Below are 15,030 nucleotides of genomic sequence, written 5' to 3' on the forward strand. Positions count from 1 at the left end.
CCCCTGCGGAAATATTTTTTTTATATTTCCACTAGCACCGGAAATGCCACGCGCTGGGGGTGGAACTACCACTGGCGGCCCACGTTGGGACAGCAGTAGCTCCAGATTGTCACGGGGTAAGCCTGCAGCGGACTTACCGCCACTTAGTAAAAGAGCCCCAAGTGACTTGCCGAAGGTCATAAGAAGTAGCAGTGGGATTTGAACCAAGCTCCCCTTGATAACAAACCCAGTGGTCTGACCACTAAGTTACTCCTCCACTCATTGCGACATTCTTCCCACATACACCTCCTAGTTTCACCTCTCTGTTGCCACTTACTTTTCTGAGGAATGATGCTGCCTATTGAACCTGTTTCTCAGCCTCCTCTTGCCAGACACAGGGAGCAATTTGTGCTCCCATCCTAAAAATAACCTGGATAGGAGGAAGGTGTCAATGTGTCAAAATCTGGAGAATCAGGTGACAGCAGCCATTTTATGAGTATCCCCATGCTTGCGACATCAACGTGTATGTCACATATATGGGTGCTTGCACATGTGACAGCATACACAGATCACTGGATGTTCCACTGCACATGAACATTACATTTTTTACCGTATATGCACTTATTCTCTAAAGGACTCGCATGCCTGTGGACCCTTTATAGAATGCATGCATGAGACAGATCGAATCAAGATGGTGTCAGTAGCGGTTGTAGGTTTCCAGAGCTCCTGAGACTCAGCGCCGACCCCAACAGAGAAATTCTATCCCCGACTTAGGGGAAAAGAAAGGAAAAGACGCAGGCACCTACCTCCAAGGCACCAGCGCCATCCCTAGTCTCTTGTCAGACGACGCTGGAATCTTTTGGAATCGGGACCCATGGCGGGCAGGATCTTGCTTCGACGGGCTCGCCCCATTCGGGTGCAGAGCGCAGCGTTGAGGGCGCGACGTTGAGCCCTCCTTCTCTCACCGCTCCCCCACAACCCGGAAGCATAGTTGAACCGGTGGAGCCACAACAGCTAGAAATCCTGTTTGTGGAAGGAGGACCCTCGTGTACTTCAACTCCAGGGAAGGAGTCAACCTCTCAGGGACAAACGCTGGCCGGGGTCCCTGCTTCCCATGGAGTCGCTCCGGGGGAGGGAGGAGGAATAAAAAGACCTACCCAGGTGACTATGAATACATTATGGGAGGCAATCCAGCAGGTAAATAACACCTTACTTCAAATAAACTCTTCTATAAAAGGCGAAATTGTAGAACTGAAACAATCTACTCAGAACTTATCTACAAAAGTCCAGGAACAAAATGAAAAGATTCTAAAGATGGAAACTGAGATTAAACAGTTGCAGGATTTAACTGTGACTTTGGTCAAAGACAAAGAGATTCAGGAAAGAAGGATGGAATATCTGGAGAATAATGGAAGGAGGAATAATTTGCGGTTATTGAATTTTCCCAAATCCCCTTTAATTCCATCTATAGATATGCTTAGAAAATACTTCAGTGAGATACTGGGGATCCCTGCAGAGGGTTATCTCCCTGTAACAAGAGCTCAGTATATCTCTGGAGCAGTGAGACCTACAAAAGAACAGCCTCAGGCTATTCCAAATCTAAACTTGACTGAATTTCTTGAAAATTCTTTGGATGTTATTACAGAGAGAACAACTTTAATTGTGACATTTGCTCTTGAACTTGATAGAAATAACATTCTCAGACTGTACTTTCGTCATTTAAATGACTGTTTCTTGGGACAAAAAAATTCAGATTTTCCCCGACATGGCAAGGAACACACAAAAGAGGAGAAAGGAATTTCTACTGTATAAGTCTGGAATAATTAATATAGGGGCTACTTTTTTGTTGAAGTTCCCTTGTAAATGCCATGTAACCCTTGATGCAGTTAATTACATATTTTTTTACTCCCTCGAAACTACTAGAATTTCTTATATTGAAGAAAGGTGTTAAACCTCCTGAAGATTTGCCTCAGTAATTGAGAACGCTGTTATGTTGGCTGTAAAATCCTGTTTTGCTCAACCGCTATGAATTTAGGTTACAACTATTTAGTTGTTTTCTTATTTTCTTATTTTTCTTAGTATCTTGATTCATTAATTGTGGACAAATTTAAAATAGTTTTCCTTTTTATTTTTCCAGGAATGGCTGTAAGCAGTTATCTGTGTTGAATTTTCTGATATTACCAGTGTGCTTTTAAAGTGCTGACTGTCACCGGCTAAGTTAGACCCAGATATTCAATGCTGGGCCATATCTGGGATCTAACCAGACTGCTGCTGATTGCCCAAACTTATGCAGGTTCTGACCGATATTCAGCCATTCCCACATAAGATAATTAGAAGATAAAAAACGTATGCAGGTCCTGGGCTGAATATCGGCTGCGATTTACATAAGTGATTTGTCATTTCCTCCTTCCCCCTTGTTCCCACCGATTTTGATCTTCCCTCAAACCCCTTCCAGAGATCAACCCCTTCCTCCAGGCTCCCCCCACCTGAACATCCCTCACCCACCCACCTGCAGGCTCTTTCCAGAACCTACTTTGTGATCCTTGGTGGCCCAGTGGGGTACCCAGGCAGGAATAATCCCCACTCTTTCACACTTGTAGTGCTCCATCTATAAAATGCCACCATGAGATCTAGCATTAGTCTTATGTTGTTACCGCTAGAGGTCAGCCTTCTCTCTCTGCAGCTATTTTACTGATGGATTCACTAGGGAAAGAACCAGGTACCCCACTGGACCACCAGGGATCATAAGATAAGATCTGAGAGGAGGGGGTGTTTCTACTGGTGGTTGGCTGAGTGGTGTTCTGATCTCAGGGGGTGTTTAGGAAAAGGGGTATGATCTCAAGGGGGGGGGGGGGGGGGATCAGGAGAGCATGTAGGAAGTTTGGACCATGTTCTGAGGTGGGAAATAGGGAAGTGCATCCATATCTTTAGCTGCTATCCTGAAATTATGCTGGCGCTTGCTGATATTTATTTCTGGCACCCACATAGCTAAGTGACAAAAGTTAGGACTGCTATTTCCACGGTCCTATTTGGTCGATTATTTATGAAGGCACAAGCACTAATTATTACCAGCACCTGAATAGCTGCTGGTCCTTCCCTGACTCCGTGCTCAGAATATTTCTCTCTTGCCCACTTTAAAAATGGCTGTTTTAGTGCCTCTGGATATTAATGGTCAGCCTGCGGAGCACAATTTAAATAGGCAGGAGACTCTTCTGCCTATTTAAATCACTTTGAGTATTGGGTCCTTGGCTTCTAAATAATTCACTACTTTCTGATTGCTCACCTTATTTGATGGGCTCATTGGAATACATGCACTGTAGATGATTTTGAGGGGCATTTTTGAAAGAAACGTCTAAGTCAGAATTTGGACATTTTACAAAGACGTCCAAATTCCGAAGCAGGGAGAAGGTCATTTTCGAAAAAGATGGACGTCCATCTTTTGTGTTCAAAAATACCATGGACATCCTGTGATTTGGACGTTTTTGATTTTCGGCCATTTTCGAAAAAAGAAATGTCCAAAGTGAAAGTCAAGCCATTGGGACGTAGCAAAAACCAGCATTTTTTAGTAGACTGGTCCCCCTAACATGCCAGGATAGCAATCGAACACCCTAGGGGGCACTGCTGTGGACTTCATAAAATACTCCCAGGTACACAGTTCCCTTACCTTGTGTGCTGAGCCCCCAACCCACCCCCCAAAAAACCCACTACCCCCAACTGTACACCACTACCATAGCCCTTACAGGTGAAGGGGGCACCTATATGTGGATACAGTGGGTTTCCTGTAGGTTGTGGAGGGCTCACAGTTTCCTGCAGAAGTGTAACAGGTAGTGGGGATATGGGCCTGGGTCCACCTGTCTGGTCCACTAAACTACTCCAGGGGCCTACATGCTGCTGTCATGGACCTGAGTATGACATCTGAGGTTGGCATAGAGGCTGGCAAGAATGTAATTCAACACAATTTGTTTTTGGGGGAAGGGGTTAGTGACCACTGTGGGAGTAAGGGGAGGTCATTCCTGATTCACTCCAGTGGTCATCTGGTCATTTGGGGCACCTTTTTGTACCTTATTTGTAAGAAAAACAGGTCTACCTCAAAACATCCAAGTTTTAGTGCTGGAATTTTTTGCTTTGATCCATTATGGTTCAAAGATGTCCAAGTCTTAGGAACGCCCAAGTCCTGCCTTGAACACGCCCCCAATACACCCCCTTTAGATTTGGACATCCTTCCGACGGACTTCGGAGAAAGACGTCCAAAATGAGGTTTCGATTATACCGATTTGGTCATTTCTGTGAGATGGACGTCCAAATGCCGATTTATGTCATTTTTTGGGCATCCATCTCTTTCGAAAATGAGCCTGTTTGTGTCATAAATTCACTTGAAGTCAAATAATTTGCCATCAGCAGAACATCAATTGGAATAATTGGTAAATAATCATATGAAAGGAAATGATAGCACAGCTGTATTGTTAAAAAAGTAAAGGAGTGTGGTAGCCGTGTTAGTCCACTCTTAAGGTTATCAATAGAAATCAAACAAAATAAAACATGGAAAAGAAAATAAGATGATACCTTTTTTATTGGACATAACTTAATATATTTCTTGATTAGCTTTCGAAGGTTGCCCTTCTTCGTCAGATCGGAAATAAGCAAATGTGCTAGCTGACAGTGTATATAAATGAAAACATTCAAGCATTACTATGACAGTCTGACAGGGTGGGAGGATGGGGGTCGGAGGGGACATCAAAGCATATCATTGATATTCTAACAGGATGGGTGTGGATAGGTGAGGGGTGGGGTGATCAACAGAGACATACAGCTTTATGGTTTATAATGCGCTAGGAACCCCAGATCCTTGTTAAGTCCTTTCTGTTGGGTGTTAAAATATTCAATCATTCTGACTTCAAAGGTCTTACGTTCTTATATGGTTTTAAAGTTACCTTTCAGTATTCTTACTCTGAAATCACTGGTACAGTGTCCTGGTTCTGTGAAGTGCTGTCCCACCGGGGTGGGGGCCCTACTGGCTGTATTGTTCATGTGATGTCTATGTAAATTGAATCTTGTCTTAAGCATCTGGCCTGTTTCTCCAATATAGCATCCTTCGTTACATTTTTTACACTGAATGATATATACCACATTGGAAGATGAGCAAGTGAAAGATCCCTTTATGTTGAATATCTTTCCTTTGTGGATAACTGTGGGATCCTGTGAAATATTTTGGCATAGTTTGCAACTGGATAAATTACAGGGACGTGTGCCCTTCTGTTCCTTTTCAGTCTGTGATGGAAGTTTACTTCTGATTAGCTTGTGTTTTAAGTTGGGTGGCTGTCGGAAGGCCAGTACTGGCGGGGATGGGAATATCTCTTTCAGTAATTCATCCTCCTGGAGTATAGGTTGTAGATCTCTTATGATTTTCCTCAGTTTTTCCAGCTCTGGATTGTATGTCACTACAAGGGGGATTCTGTCTGTGGATTTTTTCTCCTTGTACTGTAGCAGATTCTCCCTGGGTGTTTTGAGGGAGGAGGCAATATTCTTGGAGATTATTTTGGGGTTGTAGCCTTTCTGTTTGAAGGATGCAGTCAGGCTTTTAAGGTATCTGTCTCTGTCCCCTGGGTCAGAGCAGATACGGTGGTATCTTGTGGCTTGGCTGTAAATGATGGATCTTTTTGTATGTGAAGGATGGAAGCTGGAGTTGTGGTGATAGCTGCATCTGTCTGTGGGTTTCTTGTATATAGATGTTTGTATACAGGCATCACTGATTGAGACCGTGGTGTCCAAAAAATTGACTTTTTCTGGGGAGTAGTCAATTTTGAATCTGATTGTAGGATGGTATGTATTGAAGGCAGAATAAAATTGTTTCAGAGTTTCTTCACCCTCCGTCCAAATCATAAAAATGTCATCGATGTACCGGTAGTATTATAGAGGTTTGGTCTGGTGTGTATTCAGAAATGTCTCTTCCAGCTCAGCCATAAAAAGGTTGGCATATTGGGGTGCTGTCCTGGTGCCCATCGCAGTGCCCATTATTTGCAGATAGATATCATTGTTAAAGCGGAAGTAGTTGTGAGTTAAAATGAATTTGATTAATTTTGTAATAGTTTCTGGTGAGTATTGATGGTCCAGTGTGGATTTACTACAAGGGAGCCATGACCAGCTATTGAGCTTCCTGCAGTAACTTCTATCATTTGAAGCCAAATGTACCTAGCATTCTTCTTGTTTTGCAGTTGTACTGCATTTCTCTGAATTTATCATGATTAGCAATTGTAAACTAATGAACCCTTTCCCCAGAAGAATGCATAGGCAATGGACAAAGTTTGCCATTCAAATCGCTGATCAGGTTTTTCCAAGCTTTTTCCAAGTTCTGATATAGTGTAGAAGTGGTTCCAAATGAGAACCCCCAGCAGGTCTGATTTTGGGTTAAACAAGCTATGAAAACTAACTCAAAAGCTACCTCGACCTTTTCAACTTTAAATCTCTTCAAAAACTCTATGAACAACCACACGAACTATAGATGCCCTCGCCACATTGCTCAACACTATTGTAATTCCACCAAAATGTAAATTGTAAGCTACTTTGAACCAAAACTTGGGATACAGGAATAAATAAATAAAATCTATCCAGCTTATAATCGAACGAGAATAACGCCCAAGTTCCGACCTAAATCGGGAGATGGGCGTTCTTCTCACAAAAACAAATAAAGCGGTATAATCGAAAGCCGAACTTTGGATGCTTTCAACTGCACTCCGTCGCGGATGCGGACAAAGTTGACGGGGGCGTATCGAAGGCGTGTCGAAGGCGGAACTGGGGCGTGGTTATCGGGCGAACAGAGATGGGCGCCCTTCGCCGATAATGGAACAGTTTTGAGCTAGAATTTAGGACACTTTTCCTGGACCCTGTTTTTTGACGAATAAGGCCCCCAAAAGTGCCCTAAATGACCAGATGACCCCCAGAGGGAGTCGGGGATGACCTCCCCTGACTCCCCCAGTGGTCACTAACCCCCTCCCACCACAACAAATGATGTTTCACAACTTTTTACTTTCACCCTCAAATGTCATACCCTCCTCCCAAGCAGCAGTATGCAGGTCCCTGGAGCAGTTGTTAGGGGGTGCAGTGGACGTCAGGCAGGTGGACCCAGGCCCATCCCCCCCCCTACCTGTTACAATTGTGCTGCTTAATGCTACTAGTCGTCCAACCCCCCCAAACCCACTGTACCCACATGTAGGTGCCCCCCTTCACCTCTTAGGGCTATAGTAATGATGTAGACTTGTGGGCAGTGGGTTTTGAGGGGGATTTGGGGGGCTCAACACCCAAGGGAAGGGTGCTATGCACCTGGGAGCTCTTTTACCTTTTATTTGGTTTTTGTAAAAGTGCCCCCTAGGGTGCCCGGTTGGTGTCCTGCCATGTGAGGGGGACCAGTGCACTATGAATCCTGGCCCCTCCCACGAACAAATGCCTTGGATTTATTCGTTTTTGAGCTGGGCGATTTCATTTTCCATTATCGCTGAAAAGCAAAAACGCCCAGCTCACACCTTGACGAATAAAACATGGGCGTCTTTTTCTTTTAAAAAATACGATCCGCCCCGCCCCTTCACGGACCCGTTCTCGGAGATAAACGCCCATGGAGATAGGCGTTTCTGTTCCATTATGCCCCTCTATGTGTTCCATCTTTGCTTATATCCTACACTGTAAATGTTCTATTACGTATTGTGTTGACATTTTAAGTAGTATAATATTCCATACTTTATATTGTTATTTGAATATTTTTACTGCTGTATTTCTCTGTTGCTCTTGTTTGATTTATTCTTACTGTACACCACCTTGAGAGAATTCATTCAAAAAGGCGATAAATAAATCCAAATAAATAAATAAAATAAATAATAAACCTAGCTCATAGACCATAATATGTAAGTAAATAAATGACATGAAATTTCATTGGAATATTCTGAAAATAAGATCTGTTTGGGGTTCTCAAGAACTAGAGTTGGGATTCATCACTGTAAACATTAATCACTGTTCAGATAATATATCAATATTATTTTAATTACTACTAAATTGTATTGTACAGCGTGATTCTTTCAATAAAGATTTATCATGACTATACAAAAAGTCATGGCTCTTTGCTGACTGCTACAATTATTTAAAGCTACAGATATTTAGTATAGCTGCCTGACTATATATTCATGCAACATTACCCTATAAATTCCAGTGTTCTCCTTAAATGTGAATCATTTTCCAATCTCAGCTGCAGAATGAGGACTCATTTGTAATACTGGGGGAGATCCGTCAGTGTGGGTTACTGGACACACAGACCTGCTTGAAGAGTGTTACACTTTCCACTGAAAGAGGTGAAATGGTGAGTGACAGCCTTACATTTAGTCCTATCCAATCAGCCAACAGCTCCTAGTAACAGCAGGTAATGGCCTATGAGTACTAACACTGTGATCTTAGTATGTCCTGAGCTTTCTGTTTATTTTTGACTAGTTCAATAATTGTGGAGACAAAATACATCCTGTATGCATCTGAAGCTTGTGAAATAGCAATGGTAATAAATTCCTCTGTGGTTTGAGAGGAATGAGGCATCCCTCACCCACAGCATAGAGGAGGGAGAGGAAATACTTGCACCTGAAAGACTTTTTTTAATGTTAAGGGAATAGGTGGTATGGCTGACTGGCTGGCAGGGTATCTTTCACATTCAAAGAATCTCTCCAACTGGTTATTACACAAAAAAGTTAGAACATAAGAATAACCATACTGGGTTAGATCAATGGTCCATCTAGTAAGTATCCTGTAGTGGCCAATCCAGGTCACAAGGACCTGGCAGAAACCCAAATAGTGGCAACATTCCATGCTACCAATCCCAGTAGTTTTCCTATGTCTGTCTCAATAGCAGACTAAGGACTTTTCCTCCAGGAACTTGTCCGAACCTTTTTTTAAACCCAGATACACTAACCGCTGTTACTACATCCTCCAGAAAAGAGTTCCAGAGCTTAACTATTCATTGAGTGCAAAAATATTTCCTCCTATTTGTTTTAAAAGTATTTCCATGTAACTTCATTGAGTTTCCCCTAGTCGTTGTACTTTTAGAATGAGTAAAAAATTGATTCACTCCTCTATATTCCACTGCACCAACCACTACGCTATACCAGGGACCTGATTCTACACCACTCAGGATTTTGTAGACCTCAATCATATCTCCCCTCATCCATCTCTTTTCCAAGCTGAAGAGCCCTAATATCTTTATTCTTTCCTCATATGTGAGGACTTTCATCCCCTTTATCATTTTGGTCGCTCTTCTTTGAACCTTTTCTAATTCCTCTATATCTTTTTTGAGATACGGCGACCAGAACTAAATGCAGTACTGAAGGTGAGGTTGCAGCATGGAGTGATACAGAGGCATCATATTATTCTTGGTCTTATTTTACATCCCTTTCCTAATAATTCCTAGCATCCTGTTTGCTTTTTTGGCCACTGCCACACACTGAGCAGATGATTTCAGTGTATTATCTACAAGGGCACCTAAATCTTTTTCTTGGGTGCTGACCCCCAAGGTGGACCCTAGCATCAACTTCATAAACATTTATTAAAACCCCACTACAATGTTATATAGACAGATAGATATGGAGTAAAAATAATACTTATCAATAGATTTACTATATCCTTCACTGTGAAATAATTTGTATTGAAGAATAAAGCTCCAACTATTTGTTCATATATTGATGCTGAAATATAATTATGTTTCCAGTTTCAAATACTGTACCTGTTGTTGTATATTTAGACAAGTACATATTATATTCTTTAAAAAAAAAAAAGAGAGAGAGAAAGTTAAGCTGAATATGTAGGTTTCAGGCACTAATAACTATGGCACTACTGTTTTTAATCCTTCAAAAATCATTACCACTCAACCAAAAAAACTCTTCTCTTATCCATCAGAACAGATTAACCCATTGAAATTAGTACTTAGTTTTTCAGCACTATAGCTGGAATGCAGTCTGCCATAAAACATAATCCAAAACCAGGGCTGGGATTAGATATTCAGGATCTCAGTGTAAGATGGGAATAGAGCCCCAAAGCTTAACTACAGGCTTATGCCTTCTTTAGTTTAAGGTAGGCATGCTTGGAGTCCCAGTGCAATTTCCCTGTTTGATACTCCTTAATGCCATCCCTCTATAAAAAGGTTATAAAACGTCCTGAGCAACCCTCTTTAACCTAATGATGATACCATTAGCCAAACTACTAGCCAATCAAAACCTAAACCCCTACATATATGCAGACGATGTCACGATTTATATCCCATTTAAACATGAGGTAAAAGAAATCACCAACGAGATCAACCAAAGCCTCCAAATCATGCACTCCTGGGCGGATGCATTCCAGCTAAAACTTAATGCAGAAAAAACACAATGCCTGGTACTCACTTCACAGCATAACACAAACAACTTCACTACTATAATGACACCATACTGCTCCCTTACCGTCTCACACTCGATACCCACGTGAAAAATACAACGAAAAAGATGTTGTACTCCATGTGGAAACTCAAAAGAGTAAAACCTTTCTTCCCGAGATACATCTTCCGTTCCTTTGTCCAGTCAATGGTAATAAGTCACTTGGACTACTGCAACGCATTGTACACTGGCTGCAAAGAACAGACTATCAAAAAACTCCAAACAGCCCAGAATACCGCCGCCAGACTCATATTTGGCAAAAATAAATATGAAAGTGCAAAACCACTAAGAGAGAAATTTCACTGGCTCCCACTCAAGGAACGGATCGCGTTCAAAATATGCACACTTGTACACAAAATCATCCACGCAGACGCCCCAACCTACATGCTAAACCTCGTGGACCTGCCTCCTAGAAACGCCAAACAATCATCCTGCAAATTTCTCAATCTGCACTTCCCCAATTGTAAAGGACTAAAATACAAACTGCTACATGCCACCACCTTCTCCTACATGAGCACGCAGCTGTGGAATGCATTACCTACTGACTTGAAAAGTACTAACGAAATAACCAACCTTCATACATTTCTGAAGACATATCTCTTCAACAGGGCCTACAAAGAAAACCCATAGCCTCATTAAATTACCTCGCCAACCCAACCAGTTAAGAAAGTCTACCTCTATACTTAGTACATAAGTAATGCCATACTGGGAAAAGACCAAGGGTCCATCGAGCCCAGCATCCTGTCCACGACAGCGGCCAATCCAGGCCAAGGGCACCTGGCAAGCTTCCCAAATGTACAAACATTCTATACATGTTATTCCTGGAATTGTGGATTTTTCCCAAGTCCATTTAGTAGCGGTTTATGGACTTGTCCTTTAGGAAACCGTCCAACCACTTTTTAAACTCTGCTAAGCTAACCGCCTTCACCACTTTCTCCGGCAACAAATTCCAGAGTTTAATTATACGTTGGGTGAAGAAACATTTTCTCCGATTTGTTTTAAATTTACTACACTGTAGTTTCATCGCATGACCCCTAGTCCTAGTATTTTTGGAAAGCATGAACAGACGCTTCACATCCACCTGTTCCACTCCACTCATTATTTTATATACCTCTATCATATCTCCCCTCAGCCATCTCTTCTCCAAGCTGAATAGCCCTAGCCTCCTTAATCTTTCTTCATAGGGAAGTCGTCCCATCCCCGCTATCATTTTAGTCGCCCTTCGCTGCACCTTTTCCAATTCTACTATATCTTTCTTGAGATGCAGCGACCAGAATTGAACACAATACTCAAGGTGTGGTAGCACCATGGAGCGATACAACGGCATTATAACATCCTCACACCTGTTTTCCATACCTTTCCTAATAATACCCAATATTCTATTCGCTTTCCTAGCCGCAGCAGCACACTGAGCAGAAGGTTTCAGTGTATTATCGACGACGACACCCAGATCCCTTTCTTGGTCCGTAACTCCTAACGTGGAACCTTGCATGACGTAGCTATAATTCGGGTTCTTTTTTCCCACATGCATCACCTTGCACTTGCTCACATTAAACGTCATCTGCCATTTAGCCGCCCAGTCTCCCAGTCTCGTAAGGTCCTCTTGTAATTTTTCACAATCCTGTCGCGATTTAACAACTTTGATTAACTTTGTATCATCAGCAAATTTAATTACCTCGCTAGTTACTCCCATCTCTAAATCATTTATAAATATATTAAAAAGCAGCGGTCCTAGCACAGACCCCTGAGGAGCCCCACTAACTACCCTTCTCCATTGTGAATACTGCCCATTTAACCCCACTCTCTGTTTCCTATCCTTCAACCAGTTTTTTTTATTATTTTATTTATTGAAGTTTTTGAACAATAGCATATTGACAACATCCTCATAACAGTCATATATCACGTACAGAACGTTTGAACATCATAAACAGAGAACAGTATATCCCCCCCTTCATCCCCTCCCCCCCTATCCCTTACAGTAAACCCCCCTCCCCCCTTGTTACTAGTGGAGTGTCGTAGTGTGAAGTCTGTGTTATAGCAGTCATAGTCTTGGGATAATCAATTTAGGTGCATCTAAGTCTATCCCATTTTGTAACCGCCAGGATCGATATTGTTCCCATTGCAAATTAAATTTTGTTACATGTCCTAGTCGTAGAGCTGTCATTTTGGACATTTGGTATAGATAGTCCATCTTGTGTATCACCTTTATCGCTGGTGGAACCAACTGACTTTTCCACGCTGATGCCAATGTGATTTTTCCCTTCAACCAGTTTTTAATTCACAATAGGACATTTCCTCCTATCCCATGACCCTCCAATTTCCTCTGTAGCCTTTCATGAGGTACCTTGTCAAACGCCTTTTGGAAATCCAGATACACAATATCAACCGGTTCCCCTTTGTCCACATGTTTGTTTACTCCTTCAAAGAATTGAAGTAAATTGGTCAGGCAAGATTTCCCCACACAAAAGCCGTGCTGACTCGGTCTCAGTAATCCATGTCCTCGGATGTGTTCTGTAATTTTGTTTTTAATAATAGCCTCTACCATTTTCCCCGGCACTGACGTCAGACTCACCGGTCTATAATTTCCCGGATCTCCCCTGGAGCCTTTTTAAAAAATCGGTGTTACATTGGCCACCCTCCAATCTTCCGGTACCACGCTCGATTTTAAGGATAAGTTGCATATCACTAGCAGTAGCTCCGCAAGCTCATTTTTCAGTTCTATCAGTACTCTAGGATGAATACCATCCGGTCCAGGAGATTTGATACTCTTCAGTTTGCTGAACTTCCCCATTACGTCCTCCAGGTTTACCGTGAAGTCAGTAAGTTTCTCCGACTCGTCCGCTTGAAATACCATTTCCGACACCGGTATCCCACCCAAATCTTCCTCGGTGAAGACCGAAGCAAAGAATTCATTCAATCTCTCCGCTATGTCTTTGTCTTCCTTGATCGCCCCTTTTACCCCTCGGTCATCCAGCGGCCCAACTGATTCTTTTGCCGGCTTCCTGCTTTTAATATACCGAAAAAAAAATTTTACTATGTTTTTTTGCCTCTAATGCTATCTTTTTTTCGTAATCCCTCTTGGCCTTCTTTGTCTGCGCCTTGCATATGCATTGACACTCCTTATGCTGCTTCTTGTTATTTTCAGACGGTTCTTTCTTCCATTTTCTGAAGGCGTTTCTTTTAGCCCTAATAGCTTCCTTCACCTCACTTTTCAACCAGGCCGGCTGTCTTTTGGACTTCCGTCTTTCTTTTCTAATTTGCGGAATATGTATGGCCTGGGCCTCCAGGATGGTTACCCACCTAACTCCTTCCTTTTTACCCTGACTTAATCTCTGTACTTCACTAATTGTATCTACTATCTTGGAATGACAATATCATAACAGGACTCTGTAAGCCACATTGAGCCTGCAAATAGGTGGGAAAATGTGGGATACAAATACAATAAATAAATAAATAAATTCATGTGGGAAAGAGGAACCAAAATTATAGCTACGTGATGTGATGCAAGGTTCCACTTTAGAAGTCACCACCCAGGAAAAGGATCTAGGTATCATCTTGATAATATGTTGAAACCCTCTCCTCAGTGTACAGCAGTGGCTAAGAAAGCAAATAGAATGTTAGAAATTATTAGGAAAGGAAAACAAAAATGAGAATGTTATAATGCCTTTGTATCTCTCTATGGTGCGGCCATTTCTCGAATACTGTGTGCAATTCTGATCACCACATCTCCAAAAAGATGTAGTGAAAAGAAAAGGTACAAAGAAGGGTGACAAAAATGATAAAGGGGATGGGATTACCTCCCTATGAGGAAAAGTTGAGGAGTTGAGTTATTCCGCTTGGAAAAGAGATGGCTGAGGGAAGATATGATAGAGGTCTATAAAATACTAAGTGGATTGTAATGGGTAGATGTGAATTGTTTACCATTTCCAAAATTCTAGGACTAGTAGACATGTAATGAAACTACTAAGTAGTACATTTAAAACAAACTGGAGAAAATATTTATTCACTCAACATGTTATTAAACTCTGGAATTCATTGGCAGAGAATGTGGTAAAAGCAGTTAATTTAGCAGGGATCAAAAAAGATTTGGATAATTTTCTAAAAGAAAAATACATAAGCCATCATTAAGACACGCTTAGGAAAACCAACTGCTTATTCCTGGGATAAGTAGCATAAAATATGTTTTACTCTTTTGGGATCTTGACAGTGTGATGGTGCCTCTCCACTACAAGAAGTAAATAGAGAAGTACACACTAGAGGCCATGGTTCCCTTATTAGGGTCAGTATTTTTGATTCCCCTGTAACTCAGGCTGGAATAGGAGTATACAGTCAAGGCATCACAACTTGAAAAAAATAAAGAAATACAAACTTGGTGGCTACATGCACCCCTTTGGGAATATCAGTTTCCTTTTCTTTGTATAGAACCCAAAAAGCAAAAGAAATCTCCAACCAAGGACTATGGAAGCTTTATGCAAATGAGCTCCTCCTCCTAGCAGTTCACTTTACTGTTTTTCAAAAGAAGGTCCCTTTCTTTTAAACAACTTGTTTCTTCCTTCTCCTGAAACAGAGTTAACCAGGGAAACAGTCTATGGCTCTGTCAAACAAAAACAACTCAGCA

At 41.8% G+C, this 15,030-nt stretch overlaps 1 protein-coding gene across 1 annotated transcript in view; it reads left to right on the top strand.

The window, feature by feature from the left end:
- Positions 1–1,146: 1,146 nt before the first annotated feature.
- Positions 1,147–15,030, top strand: part of LOC115469677 (mucin-2-like) — a 257,743-nt gene continuing 243,859 nt past the window's right edge. Inside the window, exons 1-2 of the mRNA XM_030202465.1 lie at positions 1,147–1,785; positions 8,210–8,320. Of these exons, the coding sequence (XP_030058325.1) occupies positions 1,147–1,785; positions 8,210–8,320 (750 nt within the window). The remainder of the gene's footprint in view (positions 1,786–8,209; positions 8,321–15,030) is intronic.

The sequence above is a fragment of the Microcaecilia unicolor genome, chromosome 4 (genome assembly GCF_901765095.1).
Source record: "Microcaecilia unicolor chromosome 4, aMicUni1.1, whole genome shotgun sequence".
NCBI lineage: Eukaryota > Metazoa > Chordata > Amphibia > Gymnophiona > Siphonopidae > Microcaecilia > Microcaecilia unicolor.